At 36.9% G+C, this 17,031-nt stretch overlaps 2 protein-coding genes across 2 annotated transcripts in view; both read right to left on the bottom strand.

Moving 5' to 3' along the window:
* The window catches only part of LOC146148026 (galactosylceramide sulfotransferase-like), a 63,160-nt gene extending 47,609 nt beyond the window's left edge, over positions 1 to 15,551 (bottom strand). The window contains exon 1 of the mRNA XM_083387698.1: positions 15,519 to 15,551. The gene's annotated coding sequence lies outside the window, so the exon portion shown is untranslated. The remainder of the gene's footprint in view (positions 1 to 15,518) is intronic.
* On the bottom strand, positions 12,265 to 13,290 carry LOC146148027 (galactosylceramide sulfotransferase-like). The gene is made up of 2 exons (XM_083386758.1): positions 12,574 to 13,290; positions 12,265 to 12,270 (listed from the first exon to the last, which is right to left on the bottom strand). The coding sequence occupies exons 1-2, from the start codon at positions 13,288 to 13,290 to the stop codon at positions 12,265 to 12,267; spliced, it is 723 nt and encodes a 240-aa protein (XP_083242884.1).
* Positions 15,552 to 17,031: the final 1,480 nt, after the last annotated feature.

Below are 17,031 nucleotides of genomic sequence, written 5' to 3'. Positions count from 1 at the left end.
CATTTAATTGTGATTAAGAGTGTAACGTTTTTTTAGTTTCATCAAGCATCAGTTTTGCCTCTGCAACTTTGACTTCCAAAAAGAGCCTTCTATCACCAACGTATGTTTTTAAACCTTCATTTATTCTGTGTCAATTTGGTTAACTACAACTACATTTATTATAAAATTATTTTAAAATGTTTAACCCTGATCAAAAACTTGTAATTGCACAAGGTAAAGCAACTTTAAAATATGCTGTTGTAATAAATTTAATTTGAACGACTGTAGGCAATGGCTATAAAGTTTTTGTGCATTTGCTAATTTAAGTTTCAGATGAGTTTGCAATACAGGTCAAACTTTCCAGTATGATATACTGGAAATCGTAAAACTTGTAACCTAATTTAACATCGAAACCATTGTAAAACAATTTAAAGGCATGTAATTTTCATTTTAACTCATTAAACTCTTTAAAAAAGGAGTGTAGTCACAGTTTTTTAAACATCTTAAAACTAGTGCAAATTATCCTGTTGTATAGATATGCAATACAACCACTGGCACTTTGGGGACCACTGGAATTAAATAGTAATCATGTGTTTCAATTTTTGTTTAGCAGTTTCAAGGCTGTGTTAAGTATTTAGTAACCATTCTCAGATTAATTTTCGTAAACAAAACCGTAAAGTTTTGCCTGTTGGTGCAGTTTAAAATTAATTTTTTTAGCTGATTCACAACCACCTATATATTAATGTAAATTAGTAGACTAAGATTCCCTTTGTTCACTATTTTAATAAATTGTGTTTGAATGTTTTTCAGAGTACACCACTGATACCAGTGATGACACATGTCCGTGTCCACACCCATAGTACTTCAGTTTGCAAGCCAAGATGTTGGCTCTGCACATTGCACAACCAAGGTTATACTGCTATGCTTGTATAATGCTTACTTGTTGTTTGGTATCAGTTTCCTTTGCCGGAGTTTTAACATTTAGAAAAAACAAAGATTTGACTGTAAAAACATATAAGTATATACAATACATACATGTTTCTGTTTATTTCTTTGCCGTATGTTACGTTTACCTTTTACTATTCACCTCTGATACAAAGCTATTTATTGTTACCGTACCTGAAATTGTTGTTAGTTTTTCGTACTTTACTCTTTAAACTTTTTCTTTCAATAAACGACATGTTCGAAATTTTATGAAAAAAATATGAATATTGAATAAAAAAATCGTTCATTTTTTATTTTTTAGATATTTCAATATTGAGTTGCTGCTTTTTTAATAAGTCACGGAACTTACATTAAATGACTTACAATTCAAATATTATTCTCTACATTTATCGACCCACATTTTGAGATTTAACGCAAATTATACTGTATCTGAACCGGAACTTTATGAACCGGTTTTGAAATAACGATGTTCGAACCGGAGAACTTTTAAATTACTCCGAAACCGGAACTGAACCGGATTCCGAAAAAATCCTTGAACCCGAACCGAACCTGAACCGGAAAAGTCAAACGGTTCAACTCCCTGCTTTAAAACCAGGTATGGAAACCACTCGCTGCTGCAAGCTCCAGCTAAACCAGGATTTTTAAATTGCTTTGAACCTAGTACTGAACTAAACCAAGTTAAAAGTTATTTCCTTTCAATGTAGTTATTTAGTCTTAAAGTTTTTATTGCAATAAACTCTGTAAAAAATGATTTTTGCATGCAACTATTGCAACAAAAATAAACTAGAGAAAAATGCAGAACACCTGTTCCATGAGTAAACAAGCAGTTTGTATAAGATATGCACGTCTTTCGCCACCTGCAATACTAAACGAAGGTTGTTTTTTTCCCGGTTGTTGTTATGTAACGATTACCGCAACATCTGCTCCGAGCTGTGTGCCAAGTCAACTAAAATACAAGCTGCGGTTGGGGCAAAATGGGTTGTTTTAATTGCACACTAAATACGTGGTCTTTTATGCTGATAGAGAATAATTTTTCTACAACTATTATTACATAAAAAATGCGACTTTAAACAGTCAAAGTTAAAAAAAAAATGTCGTTGTTACACCAACATCGGATATTATTACGCGTACAGCGAACAGCGAGAAACATTAGACCAGGGGTGTCCAATATGAGGCAAGCGACCTGATAAATATGGCACGCAAGCCCCCAAAAATACAGCCAATTGTCAAAAAAGCTAAATCCCCCACACCCCAAGCGGAATGAAATGGTCTTTGGTTGGCTGAATTATCTTGAAACTGGTGCCTGGCCGCCCTAAACAGATACCGCGTAACGCAATTGGATTTCTGTTTATTGTGGCGTGCAAACTGCAGTGATGTGGTTCTAGTGACGTCCAATGCACACAGGGGAACGAAAATACGTAATGAATAGTGAAACAAAACAAAATCTGTTGTGGAATACTATTTACTAGGTTCGCCATATTTTTTTTATATAATTCTCTGATGGTTTAAGGCAGTGGTTCCCAACTTTTTTGTTGTCACGGACCCCTTTAGACAGATTATTGTTTCTGCGGACCCCTACCTCAATTTTGCCAGAAACTCAATTAACATACTGTTGACTATTGTAATACTTATGCTACTCAACTACTTTACTGTGTCAAATTGTTGTTGTTGTTGTTGTTGAAGAAAGAAAGAACGAACAAAAGATAAAATACCAATTGACTAGGCTGACGACCAACCCGCTACATCTGCACAGCAGGGGAAGAGGGTCAGAGGTTTTCAGCAGGAGTTGCGCCTCGCACTGTTAGGACTTCGCCAAGCGGTTTTCCTCGGGGGTATAAATAAAAAAAGGGTGACCCAAAGTGCCATGCCGAAACTTTTTCAACGTAACCAAATGTAATTAGAAGGCGGTTGTTGCCTTTCCTGAACTAAACGACTAAATTTTGAGATTTTGACAATACAACATGCAATGTCTTTAACCTCCTCTGCCTTAACCTATATATGCTTACCGTTGCATATCTTAGTACAGCGTAGTCTCCAACTGCAAGCCGTGGTGTCGTTCCTGCCACTATGAGGTAAACTTTGGTTGCACCGCATGCTTTCTATTACATAATAGACGAGCCAATCCTGATTTGACTGCAATCGATATGCGAATCTAGTGGTTTTTTTTATAACCTTGAAATCGAGTAATATACTTTATGTTATCTTCCGCCATACCATTGTCAAAAATGGTAGCTGAATACGAACAATTTTCTTGTTAAACCAAATGTGAAACGCCTTCTCATGTTAGGTGATCGTCGATGGCTCGATGCTTCTTAACAACAAGTTGTTATACTGATTACTGTAAGCATAGGCGCCGAACGTGGGTGTGCAGAGCGTTTTTAGACGCCTTAGATTTCTCGTATAGCGTCAAAACGCCCTAGAGTTCGACCAAGTTTTCAATAAATGTGCAAATTAATTTCTTTAGAACACTCTTAGTTAACCAAAAGCTGAATTACCACAAATAGACACGAGGCCATAGAATCCCCCAAACTATGTTTTATGCAATGTTTTTCCAAATTATTGTAACGATTTGCCCATTTCAAAGGAAACTTAGCACTGTCTAGATTCTAGAAAATAACGCCCTGAAATTTCGAAAGTTCGGCGCCTATGACTGTCAGTATTAGGCAGCAGGCTTTGTCTAGAAATTCCTACAGCTATTTAGTCACCGCGTGCCGCCTAAACCTGCTAAAGGGGGAAGAGGGAGTGAGAGGAAAGATCAGGCAGGTCTAGGGTATAGTTAGGGTTGCCAATTTTGTCAATGGAAAATAAAGGACAAAAAATAATATGCATATGTTTTATATATATATATATATATATCCTTTTTAACAAAATATTTAAACATAACCATTATGGTTGCGTTACATAACTTAAAAGTAACAAAAACACGTATTTTCCTTTTTAACAATTTCAAAAATGGTAATTATGAGTTTATGACATGCATGAAATAACACAAATAAGAAATACATTATAGAATGTTCATTTATTCGTAGTATATTTGTAATTATTATTTTTTTAAATTATATTTTTTCTGAGCTGCATAGTGCAGAAGTAGCCTTAGCGACAGAATTCTTTTCGATACCCATGCAGATGAGACTGGATGCTATCGTAAGCTTGAACAATGCACATCCCTTGAATTCCCTTCTTTATTTAGAATCAAAATTTTGCCCAAACGGGACCATACGGTACTTTTGGGAGCTAAAGGCTTAACTAAGCACTTCTAGTCTTTTATGATGGCATTATCTTGTAGCTGTTTACTCTCAGTAACATAATAAAGGACTGGAAGAAGTCTTATTGTCTTAAGCGCAACTCAAATTTGACTATACTGTTTGGCAGCGATAAAGAAACGCTCTAAACAAAACCTAGAAATTAGATTCCAATGGCACTGCCGCACAACGCGACAAACCACACACCACAGCTGCTACCTGTCAACTGAATCGGATCTTTACGCTTTAGTAACGATTTCATTTGCTTCGGTAGCTAGTAACGCATTTTCACATACATGATACATGCTCTTGATTTTTAATAGATATTCTAAATAATTACGTTTTTGAATGAAATCTAGTACAAAAGATCAAAATAAAGGACATTTGGCGTCCTTTATGAATGTCAAAAAGGACAAGGACAAAAAAGGAAAATAAAGGACTGTCCTTTGTAATAAAGGACGGTTGGCAACCCTAGGTATAGTTAATGGCGAATTATCTGGCAAAATTAAAACTCACTTTTCAAAAAGTTTGCCTTTAGGAAGGAATTTCTGGCAATCCCTCGCTAGGACCCCAGGGTCAAATAGACCGTACCATTCTATTGTACTTTACAGTTCAATTGATGTCATAGTTGGATACAGCAAACTTTGAGGATATTGTATAAGTGGTGACACCACGAAAAAACAAGTTTTTATCGCCAACCTTATTAACCCGAATTGGTTGAATAATGACAATTTTAAAGCCTGCTTGAAACCGGATATGGCCTACAGCAAATATGCAAAGATATACAGCAATATGCCAAGTTTGCGATAGTAAGTTAAAACAACCCAACAAAATTGACCTTTCAATGTACTATACAAAGACAGCGTTAAGCATAAAAAGAACAAATTATCACGCTTTGTAATAATGTTTTCAAGTGCTTGTTATTCTTTGACTTTTCATAATGTGTATATTTGGAAAATTAATGGCTTTAATAAAGCAATTATGGCACACGGACTTGAAAATAATCTATTTTTTAAGTTGATTAAACGTCTGGCGATGTTAAACCCAGACAAAATGCCCATTCGTTATCGCGATAACAATCTAGTGTTTTTATCCAGATCTAGTCTTTTTTAATGTCCAATCTATTTTTTTTAATTTTGAGAGTGGCAGCCCTGGTGTAAGATCACTGTACACACTGTAGGCAGCTGCATAGATTTATTTTAATGCATACCGGTACAGTTTATTCTCGCGGACATGTGCATTTCAAAAGATAAATAAAGGTAAAAATATCGCTTTTCGTTTTTCCCTAAAATTTATCAAGGTAATCACGGACCCCCAAGGGGTCCGTGGACCCCTGGTTGGGAACCACTTGTTTAAGGCGCATAAAAATGCCGGAAACGTCATAACGTTTTGAAATTTTTTAGAAGCTTGATGTTGTCACGCGAAACAGTGCACAAACAAGCAGCTTAAGTTAAGCGCAAAGCGCAAAAATGTTTTTCTAATTGTTTATACCTATTCATTGTTCGAATGTAAAAAACGGATTTTGTCAATTGCGTTTGAAATAGTTTTGAGGGTCTATAATCTGGTATGCATAAAGTTAAACTTTAAATCTTAACATCTTCGGTTTTAATCTTTAAAATTACTGTTTATTATGTTAATTGGGTTTATAGGTTCAATTATGAGCGGGTCCTATTTTTTAGCTATAAAAAAGTTTGACGTTAAGTTATTTGAAGCTCTCTACGTCTACCTAACGACAGTAATACCTAGCAATATATCTTCCATTCGTGGTGTTCGCCATTATGCTATTTATGTAAATCAAATCGCAAGTAAACCATAAAAATGATACTATACGAATCCCTTGTTTGTTTTTCAGGGGTGAACAACCCAACAATCGGGAGGTTTTATGGCAAATTAGTATAAAGAGTTGATTTATAAGAAAACCGTTGGTTGTACTTAATTCGAATTTAGATAAAAAAGAATGATCAAAAAGGTTGAATATTTTTGTGGTTTGTGCCCAAGGGTTGGGGGTGCTTTTTTTTGAAGGGCGTTTGTAAAAAAAAAATTTTAAAAATATTGTTTTGTTAATGAAATATTTACTCCTTTTTTTGTTTATCGTTTATCCATGGTTTCGGGGGATCAAACATATTTTGTTTAATGGATTGTAGGTTTTTTTATTAATAGGGGGGAAAACATTGTTTTTTATTTGGTTTGAGGGGAAGGGGGAAGAGGGGGTTAAAATAAAAACCATTTATTTTGTGAAAAAAATATTTGCATCTACGTCAGAAGTGAAGGCAAAAAATTTTCGGCCCATATCTGTTTTTGCTTGCAAAACAAGTCAAGGTAAAGTTGTCCATCAAAAGTTCTTTTTACATCTGTAAAGTCATAGTTCAAGGCAGAACATTTTTGGCCCATATATGTTTTTGTTTGCAGAAACAAGTCAAGAGAAAGTATACAACTTAATACAAACCGTAAAACGAATAAACCAAATTGAAATATATAATCTTACAAAATTAACCTGGCAAATAACCCTATTTATAATGACCCAATTATTGAATCACCCATGAAAATAGGGCCCTGAAAAATACCCCCTGACAAAACACGTTTAGTTTGCGTTGGTTTCTCCCGACTGGCAGAGTTGAAATATCGCGCATCCGTTAGGTCGCAGACCATCTTAATATATATAAAATAAAAGATTTGTGAGATGTGTGTGGCAACATGTTCGCCTAGGCGGTTGCTGACAGAGCAGGGTCGTCGTTGACTAACAAAAGGACCGGCGGCTCCCCGTCATGTGCACGATTCTCCCCGGGCGCGCGTGTGACATATTGTGAACCTCTTAACGTGTAACCGCGCACAACTTTTTTTAAACGCAATTACCCGCGTGGACATAAAAAATCAAATTAGGTATTTAACAGTAAGCAATTTATATTTTCAACAGATTTACGGGTTTATCTGACGTTGGACGCATCTTAATTTGTCGTTTAGTGCAGACGTAAATGATGCTCCAAAGTTTAACGTATCCGCGCAAGACTTTTTTTTCTTCTTTTCTCAAAGCGCAATTACCTGCCTGGACATTAATCACAAAAGCTCTTAGTCGGAAATTAACCGTGCGCTCTACAACCCCTTCATCAACAAACAAAAAAAACAATGGTATAAATAAACCATATCGTGGGTGGTATGCCCTTCGTTCAGAAAACTGTGGGGAGGGGTTGGGGGGGCGCGTAGATTTTAGAAAACTTATGAGGGGATTTTTGAAAATAAAAACGCTGTGAAACACTTTCTTAGATAATTATTCTAAACTTATAAGCAGCATTTAGGTCGGTGAGGAACTAAGTCCCTATACTTTTCGATTGCATGTATTTACTTTGAAAACAAAATTTTTTGCCTATACAGTGTTAACTAATAGTGTTCTGTCTGTAGCCAAGCTTGTTTTTTCAAACTTCTTTTTAATGTTGTATAAACCTTTTTTTTAATATTTTCGTTTTATTTAGGAATTTGGATTTTAATTTACAGCTTTTATCTTATCTAGAAAATACTTTTTTCCAAAAAACTATGATCGCTTAATTCCATTGAATTTTCGCAAGTTATACGACAGACCTGGGCGAAAAAAAAAATCTATAATAACATAATATTAAGACCAACGACCTACAATGTCTTAATTATCTGAATAAGACCTAAACCTATTTGAATAAGTTGTAAATTTATATAATAAGTCACCCAATAAAAAAGGTGGCCTAAATCTGAAAACTGTAGGGAAAATGATATGGGGCGATCGGAATCGTCGGTTTGGCATTGGCGGTTTTGGTGTCGACGTTTGGGCCCCCTGGTTTGAACGGCGCCTTTAGAGGTAATGTTCATAAGCAGTCAGTAATGCACGTAAATAAAGACAAGCGAGACTTTGTATATGGTTTGTTATACAATATAATATCTATTTAGGCTATATCCCACTCACAAGGACTTATCAACGCATTTTGCCAAAAAAAATGTTTTGGCATACCATAAATAATTAGAAGTTTTTTTGGGCGAATTCGTGAGTGTCAAAATTTGCGCTCAATAGCCGCATTTTTGACGTTTTATTTTCGCCTTTAACTGCCCATTGGCGCACAACTCCAAGGTAAAAACAGTTTTCATAAGCTAACTTTTTTATTTCTTCACAGAACTACGTCATTTTGTGTGTATTTTAGATCATCGTTTTGACCAGGCATGACACCACACTTTTATGTTTCCATGCGGCCCGCTGTTAAAAATATTGACCACATCTGCCATCCAACGTAGGGATGTCCGATGCTTGAAATTCTATTTCGATACCGATACCCGATATTTTGGGCAAAAAGTACCGCGATCCTATTCGTCGGATTCGATACCAAACGACTCCATTGAGATATTCAAACAAGCAAAATTATGATATTTAAACGTTCAGAGGTATTTTGGTTTCATGTTGGGACACAATTTGCGTGAAAAAGTTACCTCCAATTGTTAACCAACTACTTTTTGATTAATTGAAATTCCAAGGTAAAATCGTTGCCTATAGGTTCGCAAATCATGACTGAAACTCCTGCATTAATTTGGCATCGGGTTGGACCGATAACACCCTAGTATCGGACGATAACCGAAACTACCACTTGACATCGGGTATGGGTTCCGATCAGTGGTGGGATTCAAATTTTTGTCAGCCGGTTCTATCACAAAAGTCATATATTTCAGCCGGTTCCGTTAGAAAAGTCATATTTTCCGGAAAAAATAATTAAAGCAGTTGCAAGAACAGGATGCAACCCCAGGTTCCAGCGAATGTTGCGAACTGCGAACCGGCTGAATCCCGTCACTACTAACAGCCACACTAAAAAGTAGAAGTCGTCTCATGACTTCTACATATGACGCAACAATCACATTTTCAGACAAACAATCACGAAGGAAAATTACTACGATTATAAAAGTTTCGCTAATCTTATAAAAGTTTCGCTAATCTTATAAAATTCCGCGAGACGGTTCTATGGAACCGGAGCGAACAGGCTCAATCCCACCACTGGTTCCGATCCGATATTAACGGACAACTTTATATAGGAGCATGTTTTATTATAATAGAATAATATATATTTAGATTTTCACTTTGAAAAGTTTTGATATTAACTGCATCAGTTTGCGTTGCTTTGCAAAGATTTCATTTAAAAAGGGAATTTCGGGAAGCACAAAATGGCGACAGTAATTCTTTTGCGGCCCCTCCTTTAAGTTATACCCCACAACTTCAACGACGTTTGGCGAATATAATATATTTCGCGTTTTTGCGTCCTTAATCTCCTTTATGGACATTAGGGTCGCACCATCAACGCACATTTTCAGAATATTGTCCCTGGCTCTTTGAATTTCTGCGATGCTTCGATTTATTTGATCCAGTCCGTAGGCCCTAATTTTCCGCCAAAGAGTTTGATTGAAGTATCCAAACAGCGCCGCGTCCGCCTTGTTGCATTTGCGGGCCAATGCACCAATAGTTGCCTTTCTGTCGTAATCGACGTGACCTTGATGGCGCGCGTTCAAGGTCAAGCATGCGAGGTCTTGGATTGGCCAGCAGAGGGCCTCGCTGAGCAAAACCATTGACTCGTCGTTATGATCGGCGATCAAAACTAAATCGTATCTTGCGATATTTCAGAGATTGTATTTTGTACGTAAGCGGGCTCCTCATTAAGATGGTCGTACCCAAAATCAAAAGTGTTTAGATTTTTTTGCCAGTGCCGAGAATTTGCCTGTTTTCTTGAAAAAAAGGTGAGCATTTCTGAGCCACTATCCAGGCGTAGTTTTGGGAGGCACACGGCTAAAAGATTCTGTCACGACACGGAAAAAATCGAAACATGATTCGAAATGCGCTCCGGGTTCGTGAATGATGGAGAAAAAGAAAGTGTCGAGCGGCATCACTGCTCTGACTTCACTGCAGTTCACTCGTATATGCTGGGTCATGATGTTAAATTTGTTGAATTCTGGAAGCAAATCAAAGAATTATAGAAATGAAGGAGTTGCACGATGTAGAGCCCACGGGGGGTTTACATTTGAACAGGGCATTATAAAAAAATGATGCAAATACCGCCAAATCGTAATTTTTACTTCATGGGCACAATATTGCATAACATACGGTCTTGCCGCCCTGGATCCAGTCTATGTTGAAATGGAACGAACTTGAATAAAAGGAACCAAACTCTTTATTTGACAGATTTAAACTGTCCAGGTGGGACCTAATCTTTTACCTTTCGACCCGTGCTTAGGGAACCGCTGGAAAAGGCGAGTCACCCTCTCTGCGTGGTCTGGGTGTACAAGTTCTTCAGTAAACGTAAAAGTGTCTGTTCCAAAAAAAGGTTGACAAGCACTGGCGTAAACGACTTTAGTCAATTTTATCCGTAAACTTCACATTTTTGATATTTTACAGAAACAAACGCTCTCTCTTCGAGCCTTTAAACAACTAAATGTACTCAGCCCAAGATTTAGAGGGAAATAGGCGGTAAATAAAATAAAATAATTTTCCAGCAAATGAAAACTATTTGCGAAAACGAAACGGAAATTCTCAAATCAAAATACAGCGTGATATGTTATTTCATGAAAAATACCTAAATACTGACACGCCTTTAAACTAAAAACCTAGCTATATTTTAAGCTTTAATTATATCTGTCACGTGTTTAGGTCAGTAAGCTTACAACTATTAAAAATGCGTGGACCGCAATCCGTATGTACCGTTCTCTACTGGAGAGCCTTTATTAGCAACAGTTCTATTCGATTGCGCTAATGCGGTTCGCATTTCCATGACCATTTTCTTTATATCCCCATTCATAACTAAGCGTCATAAATATACTTGAATTGTGGTTAATTAGAAATTTTACGCGCTAAAAATGTTAGGCTATGCTTTCTTTCTATTGGAAATCTTAAGTTATAAACCAAAAAAATATTTTAAATGATTCAATATATCGTTGTTCATTGATTTTTTTGTGTGTATTTTAAATAAAAATGCTTGTTTACTCATTAAAAAAATTCAAAGGTGTTCGCATATGTGGATTGCATATCAAAAATCATTTTTACAGACTTTATTGCAATAAAAATACTGATACAAGAAAACTACATTAAAAGGAAATATGTCTTTAATTTTCTAGTTTTAGTAATTCACAGTTTTAACCAGGGAATCGGTTTGAAATTTTGCGGTTCAGGTTTGGATCGGAAGCAAGGTTATTTTCAGAATCTCGTTGAATTCCGGTCTAGCAAAGCAATTCAAAAATACCGGTTCAGCTTCTGTTTGCCTCAGTGCTTACAAATGACTTGACATGGACTTAAGTCATTGAGTCAAATGACTTGGGACGAAATTAGATGTTTTTTTTAACTAAATATAAAATTCAGCTATTTATGTCGTGTTTTGCAAGTAAAACAATTTGCTTGCTATAGGCCTATATTGTTTTTTAGTTATGTTTTGTTTGAATTAATGCTCTTTTTTTAGTAGTTTATTGTTTTATTTTTATTATCTTAGAATTTATTGACTTGGACTTTACTTTTTTTTAAGACCTAACTGGACTTACAAATCAATCGCAATACTTTAGAGCAGGTGTTGGCAAATAGTGGGTCGCGATTTAAAGCAATAAAAATACATAAAATATACAAAGTAAAAAAAATAAACTGCTTGTTTACTCATGGAACACTATTTAAAGGTGTTCTGCATTTTGCTCTAGTTTATTTAAGTTGCAATAGTTGCATACAAAAAAACATTTCTTACAGACTTTATTGCAATAAAAACTTTAAGACGAAATAACTACATTGAAAGGAAATAACTTTTTTTTAGAATTTGGTTTAGTTCAGTACTAGGTTCAAAGCAATTTAAAAATCCTGGTTTAGCTTGAATTTGCAGCATCGAGTGGTTTCAAAACCTGGTTTTAAAGTTACGCTTTGGATGTTGCGTTAAGCCTTTTTTTAACTTTTTTTTGTTTGTGTACAAACTGCCGTATCGAACACAAATAAATTTTTTTTTTTTTTTAGTGTGGTAATGTACTACTTGACTGAACGTAAATGCTACAAAACAAATGAAGAGGAGTAAATATTAATTTTAAATTTTTTTTTTGGGGGGGGGGTTCATGACCCCTGTGGCACCCCTGGCTACGCCTATGTCTACAAATGCATATCAATTAAATATTGTACAATATGGATTTAATAAACCTATAGAATATTATTTAAAAAACTAAACGTGCAGGTAAAGTTGAAATGAAAACAATTTTTTTTTTAAACAAAACCGGATATTTTTGTTTTGTTGTTATGCAAAAGTTTTCTGCTGGCGTTCAATCGTTTTTGATTCTCTAGCATCATCTTTAGCTGGTTGTTGAAAATTTCCAACGTGAAATATATTTCAGGCAACACCAAGTGTCGACAGATCTCGTTGTTTCTAGCGCCAGCCTTTAAATTGTAGGAAGCTACGTCGACGCCCCTCGGCTTGTAGAGCTTCCTTTGCAGCCCTTTATCCGTTAGGTTTGACATTTTAACCATTTTATCGCCTTGGACGCACACCTTCGTCAAGTTGAAGCGCGCCTGACGCAGAACTGCTTTGCTCCGATTCATTCGTTCCAGACCATAGGCTTTGATTTTGCGCCAAAGAGTTTGATTGAAATGATCAAACAGCGCCGCGTCTGCCTTATTCCATTTGCGCGCACCTGCGCGAATTTCGTCGATTTTTTCGCTTTGTCTCGACTCGCCAACTTTGCCTCGACTTCTCGCGTTCACAATTAGTCCGGCAAATTCCTGTATCGGCCAGCAAAGGGCATCGCTCAGCAGGACCAGGGACTCGTCGTAGTGATCGGTGATTAAAACCAATTTGTATCTTTGTGAAATTTCGGCAATTGTTTGTTGAATGTAAGCCTCGGTCTCGTTGAGGTGATCGTACCCGAAGTCAAATACTGCTGGGTTCTTGGAAAGTCCCGCAAAAGGTATGTCTTTGGCGAAAAAACGCGTAGCGTTTTTCAACCACTTCTCCGGTTGATGTTGCGAGACTCGATGAAACGAAGAAATAACGCCATAAAAAAATTCGAAACATGATTCGAAATGCGCTCCGGGTTCGCGAATAATGGAGAAGAAGAAAGTGTCGGGAGGCATCACTGCTCTGACTTCATCGTAGTTGCCTCTGATGTGTTGAGTCATGATGTTGAATTTATTCCAATCTGTAAAGTTAAGCAAATACACTAAATATTTCTCTGACGGTACGTTGCCCGGCTAGTTTATGCGAAGTTGCCTCGCCTACTAAACAACAAACGAGTGTATCGATATGTGCTGACCTGGTGCTCAAAATACGCGATTACCTTTGTTTGCAAACACTGTTGACCTTTCAAAAAGTCGTGGATATCCAAAGTCGTGTTTATTGACAGGAAGTGCAAATAAGAGTTTGTGCTTCAATCCGTAACGAAACAAGATATTCTGGTTAAAATAAAATTAAACACATTGCAATACTTTGTAGCTTAAGAATTAAAATCGCGTAACTTGTGTCGATATAGCGCTCAAATCACGATTTAAAAAACGTCAAAAATATTTCCTGAGATTAATTAATTCCAAGAGTTGGTGCTAATTCCTCTAGAGGATTTGCCTAAATCGCCGAATATTGTTTATTTTTAAAAAGATATCTAATGTACATTTCTTGTCTTTGCTTTCAATAGGTCCAAAATGGTTTCGGCACCGTATGGCCTAATGCTATTGCTTATATAGCGTATAGCCTTGACAGAATCTTACCTGTACAGAAGATCCCGCAGTTTTGTGTGACTTAAGAAAGAAAACGTTGTTTTTACTTTTGCATACTCTTTTTTTAGTTGGTACAAAATTGTCATTATTTTGTCTATCTTTGTAAAGCTGGCGTTCTGGTAACTTTTTAATACCTGCAAAAATCTTGCGGTGACTTGACGTAAGACAAAACCTGAAAACAAAAAAGCATGACAAATAGCGACTAAAAATATCGACTAAAGGGCCTATACATAAAGCCGCAGTCCACAGTTTGCTGACCGCTGATCAAAAGCATTGGATCTTAAACCGTGTGCTGCGAAATGTTTGCCTAATGTGTCTTAAGAGATTTCCATAAAAATAGTATTCCCCATAATTGTTTGTATATAGTTATATAAAATAACCTACAGTACACACAGGCATAAATGCGAACATGCGCAACTTTAATTCGCACTACCAGTTAAATAACTCAACAAAGAATGGTTTTTAACACATGTTACATTCCTAGGGTAAGTTAAGTGTACCGGTATTGCATTGGAATTTAATGGCGTGTTTTACAACAGGTGTTCAGCGATTAGTCCTATAATAATTATACACTCTTTCACAAGCAATAGTTAGGTTTGATACAAATTTGATTAGGGGCACGGCCAAAATATTGTGGACCCTGGTTTCGATCCTACTACTAGAGCAGCGTTTCTCAACCGTGGCCCTCGGCCCCCCTGGGGGGCCACGGAGCGGTGATTGGGGGGGCACGGGCATAACTCTCAACCTAGGTCATGGTATTATAAAAGTTCTTCCGTTAATGTCGGGTAATTGAAAACGATATAATTTATTCGTTTTATCGAAAAAATTTGGATTAACGCAGCCTATCGCTGTGGCGAAACAATCACTGTGCTGCAATTTCAAATGCAGCCATATATGCTACGTTAACGATTTTTTGGCGACAATACTGGCCGATAACCTTCGCCTAATCAATAGGTGTCCGTCAAATGCAGTTGGGGGACAACTAACGTGTAATGCCAGGTACAGATATTTCCTTAAAGGGCGTTAAGTTGCAAAACAGGCAAAAGTACAAAGCAGGCATTTTTATAAACAGGGGGGCCACGAGAGTTAAGAGCCTATCAAAGAGGGCCACGAACGATTAAAGGTTGAGAACCACTGTACTAGAGGTTATATATTCTTTAAAATATTTCTTATTCACATGTTTGTTTTGAATACATGAGCAATTTATTAAAATTACTCACCAGGCAAAGTGGAAGATCATACATATAAAACATATAAAAAACATAGGCCTACTACATATAAAAAGTGTAATAAAAGTACATTAAGGAAACGGGATAACCGTTTTTGGTTAGTCTATAGTTCCGTGTTTATTAAGCTTTTTGTGTCCGGGAGCACCTGACGAGCGAAGCGAACGCGATTTTTTTGTTGTTCAGAAGACAGCCTTAAAACGTAAACGAACCGGATGTAGAAATCTCAATCGCGCAAAGCGCGAAAAATTTTCCCACTTAGGTACGTAGTTAAAATAGTCATAAAGTATTTGAAATGGACTCGTGTCTAGTTTGTCAACGAGTCGGCGGGCCGGATGAATAACATGGGCGGTTATTTCTTATTCACAAAATGTGGTTTGAATACATGAGCATTTTATTAAAATTACTCACCAGGCAAAGTGGAAGATGATTATAACAAAAACGGTGACGATACATACTTTTCCAAGATCCTTTAAATATTTTCGTGTCATCAACATCGAATTTTATGTTAAATTAAATGTTACACGCTAACTAGTTTAAAACAGTAACTTAGCTGTAGGATAAAAATGACATTTCAGGTAGCAAATTTCACATTACTTTGTTAAACGTAACATTTAGAGTCTAAAATAAAGTTAAAAAATAACGAAACTAGTTTAACATTTTAGGCAAAGACTAACTGCCACTTTAGTTCGTTGGTTTGATTTGAAGCATAAACACTGCAGAGAATTAAAGATATTCAGGTCTAGAATTACCGAGGACTGAATTCACTCGTATAGCTTTTACAATACATCCTGTTTTCTCAGGTTACAATCTATGTAATCCGCCGATTGAAAAGAGATTTCTATTGGCGAAAAACTCTAACTACTTCGCTTGTGACGATTTATCTAATATTGTTTTCACTTTTTAGTTATTTCGAACTTGCATTCGATTAGCGGTTTAGCCATTTGGGTGCAATGCATATAGCCTATAGGCCAGGGGCGGACAACATACGGCCCGCGGGCTGGACCCGGCCTTTTTTAACTTTGTTTTTTAACTTTGTTTAGCAATAGCCTACCTTAAAATACATTAAACTTCAGTATGCGGCCCGCGAGTTTTAGTTTTGCTTGCTACGCCCTTGAACAATTCTAGGTTGTGCAAGCCTGGTGTTGATATGTTTGGTTGCAGCAACATGCGTAATAGGTGCTAACAGAGAGGTATACATTGCCTCCAGATTTCGCATTTAACTTCGTTGCTGAAAAATATGTTGTTTTGTAAGAGCAATGAGTTATTTTCTAAGAGAAGCCTCTTTCTAAAAGGCAGAGCGCACGAAAAAATCACCGCCTTAACTTATGGCTTAGATGCTAAAGAGATTTCATTTACGTAAGTTTAGCAAAAGACTGTATGCAAATTTTACTTTATCAAAATATTCACTTTATATTTAATTTCATTAGTGCCACCTCAAAAACAGTGACAATAGGCACTTTTCGCCACAAAACTTTATCTTCGTGAAAACTTTCGAATTTTTTCCTCATGGTTCAATCTGGCGACACAGTTCACGAACGCCATACAAAGATAGCTTCTCGTAATACTTCCCTGCGTTCTACGATGCTGAGTGAAACTTTAGTACATGGCCTCGTTTGGAGGGAGACTGCGTGCATAAAGTCGTCACACAACTCCCCCCCCCCCCCCCCCCCAGAAGCGAAAAAAAAGAACAACCAGGCGAAAATCGCGCTGGCGGCCGAACATGTCGATGGGGCCGAAGTTGCCGGAAGCTGAACCCGCTGTCCAGCCGGTGCGTGCGTAAACGTTCTCTGTGTTTGCGTTCCTGGAGACAGGACTGTTGATGCTTTGTTGGGAGGTCGTCTTCGTCGAGGCGGTTGCGCCACTTGAACCGGATGCTTCATGTCCAAGTGCGCCGGTTTAAGGCGATCGACCGACACCAGCT

Source organism: Ascidiella aspersa, chromosome 4 (genome assembly GCF_963924565.1).
Source record: "Ascidiella aspersa chromosome 4, kaAscAspe10.2, whole genome shotgun sequence".
Lineage (NCBI taxonomy): Eukaryota > Metazoa > Chordata > Ascidiacea > Phlebobranchia > Ascidiidae > Ascidiella > Ascidiella aspersa.
Note: the sequence above shows the minus strand (reverse complement) of the source record. Positions and strands in the feature narration are given on the sequence as shown.

Excerpts from the sequence above, each read along its gene's own strand:
- LOC146148027 (XM_083386758.1), bottom strand. The coding sequence starts at position 13,290 with ATGACTCAACACATCAGAGGCAACTACGATGAAGTCAGAGCAGTGATG.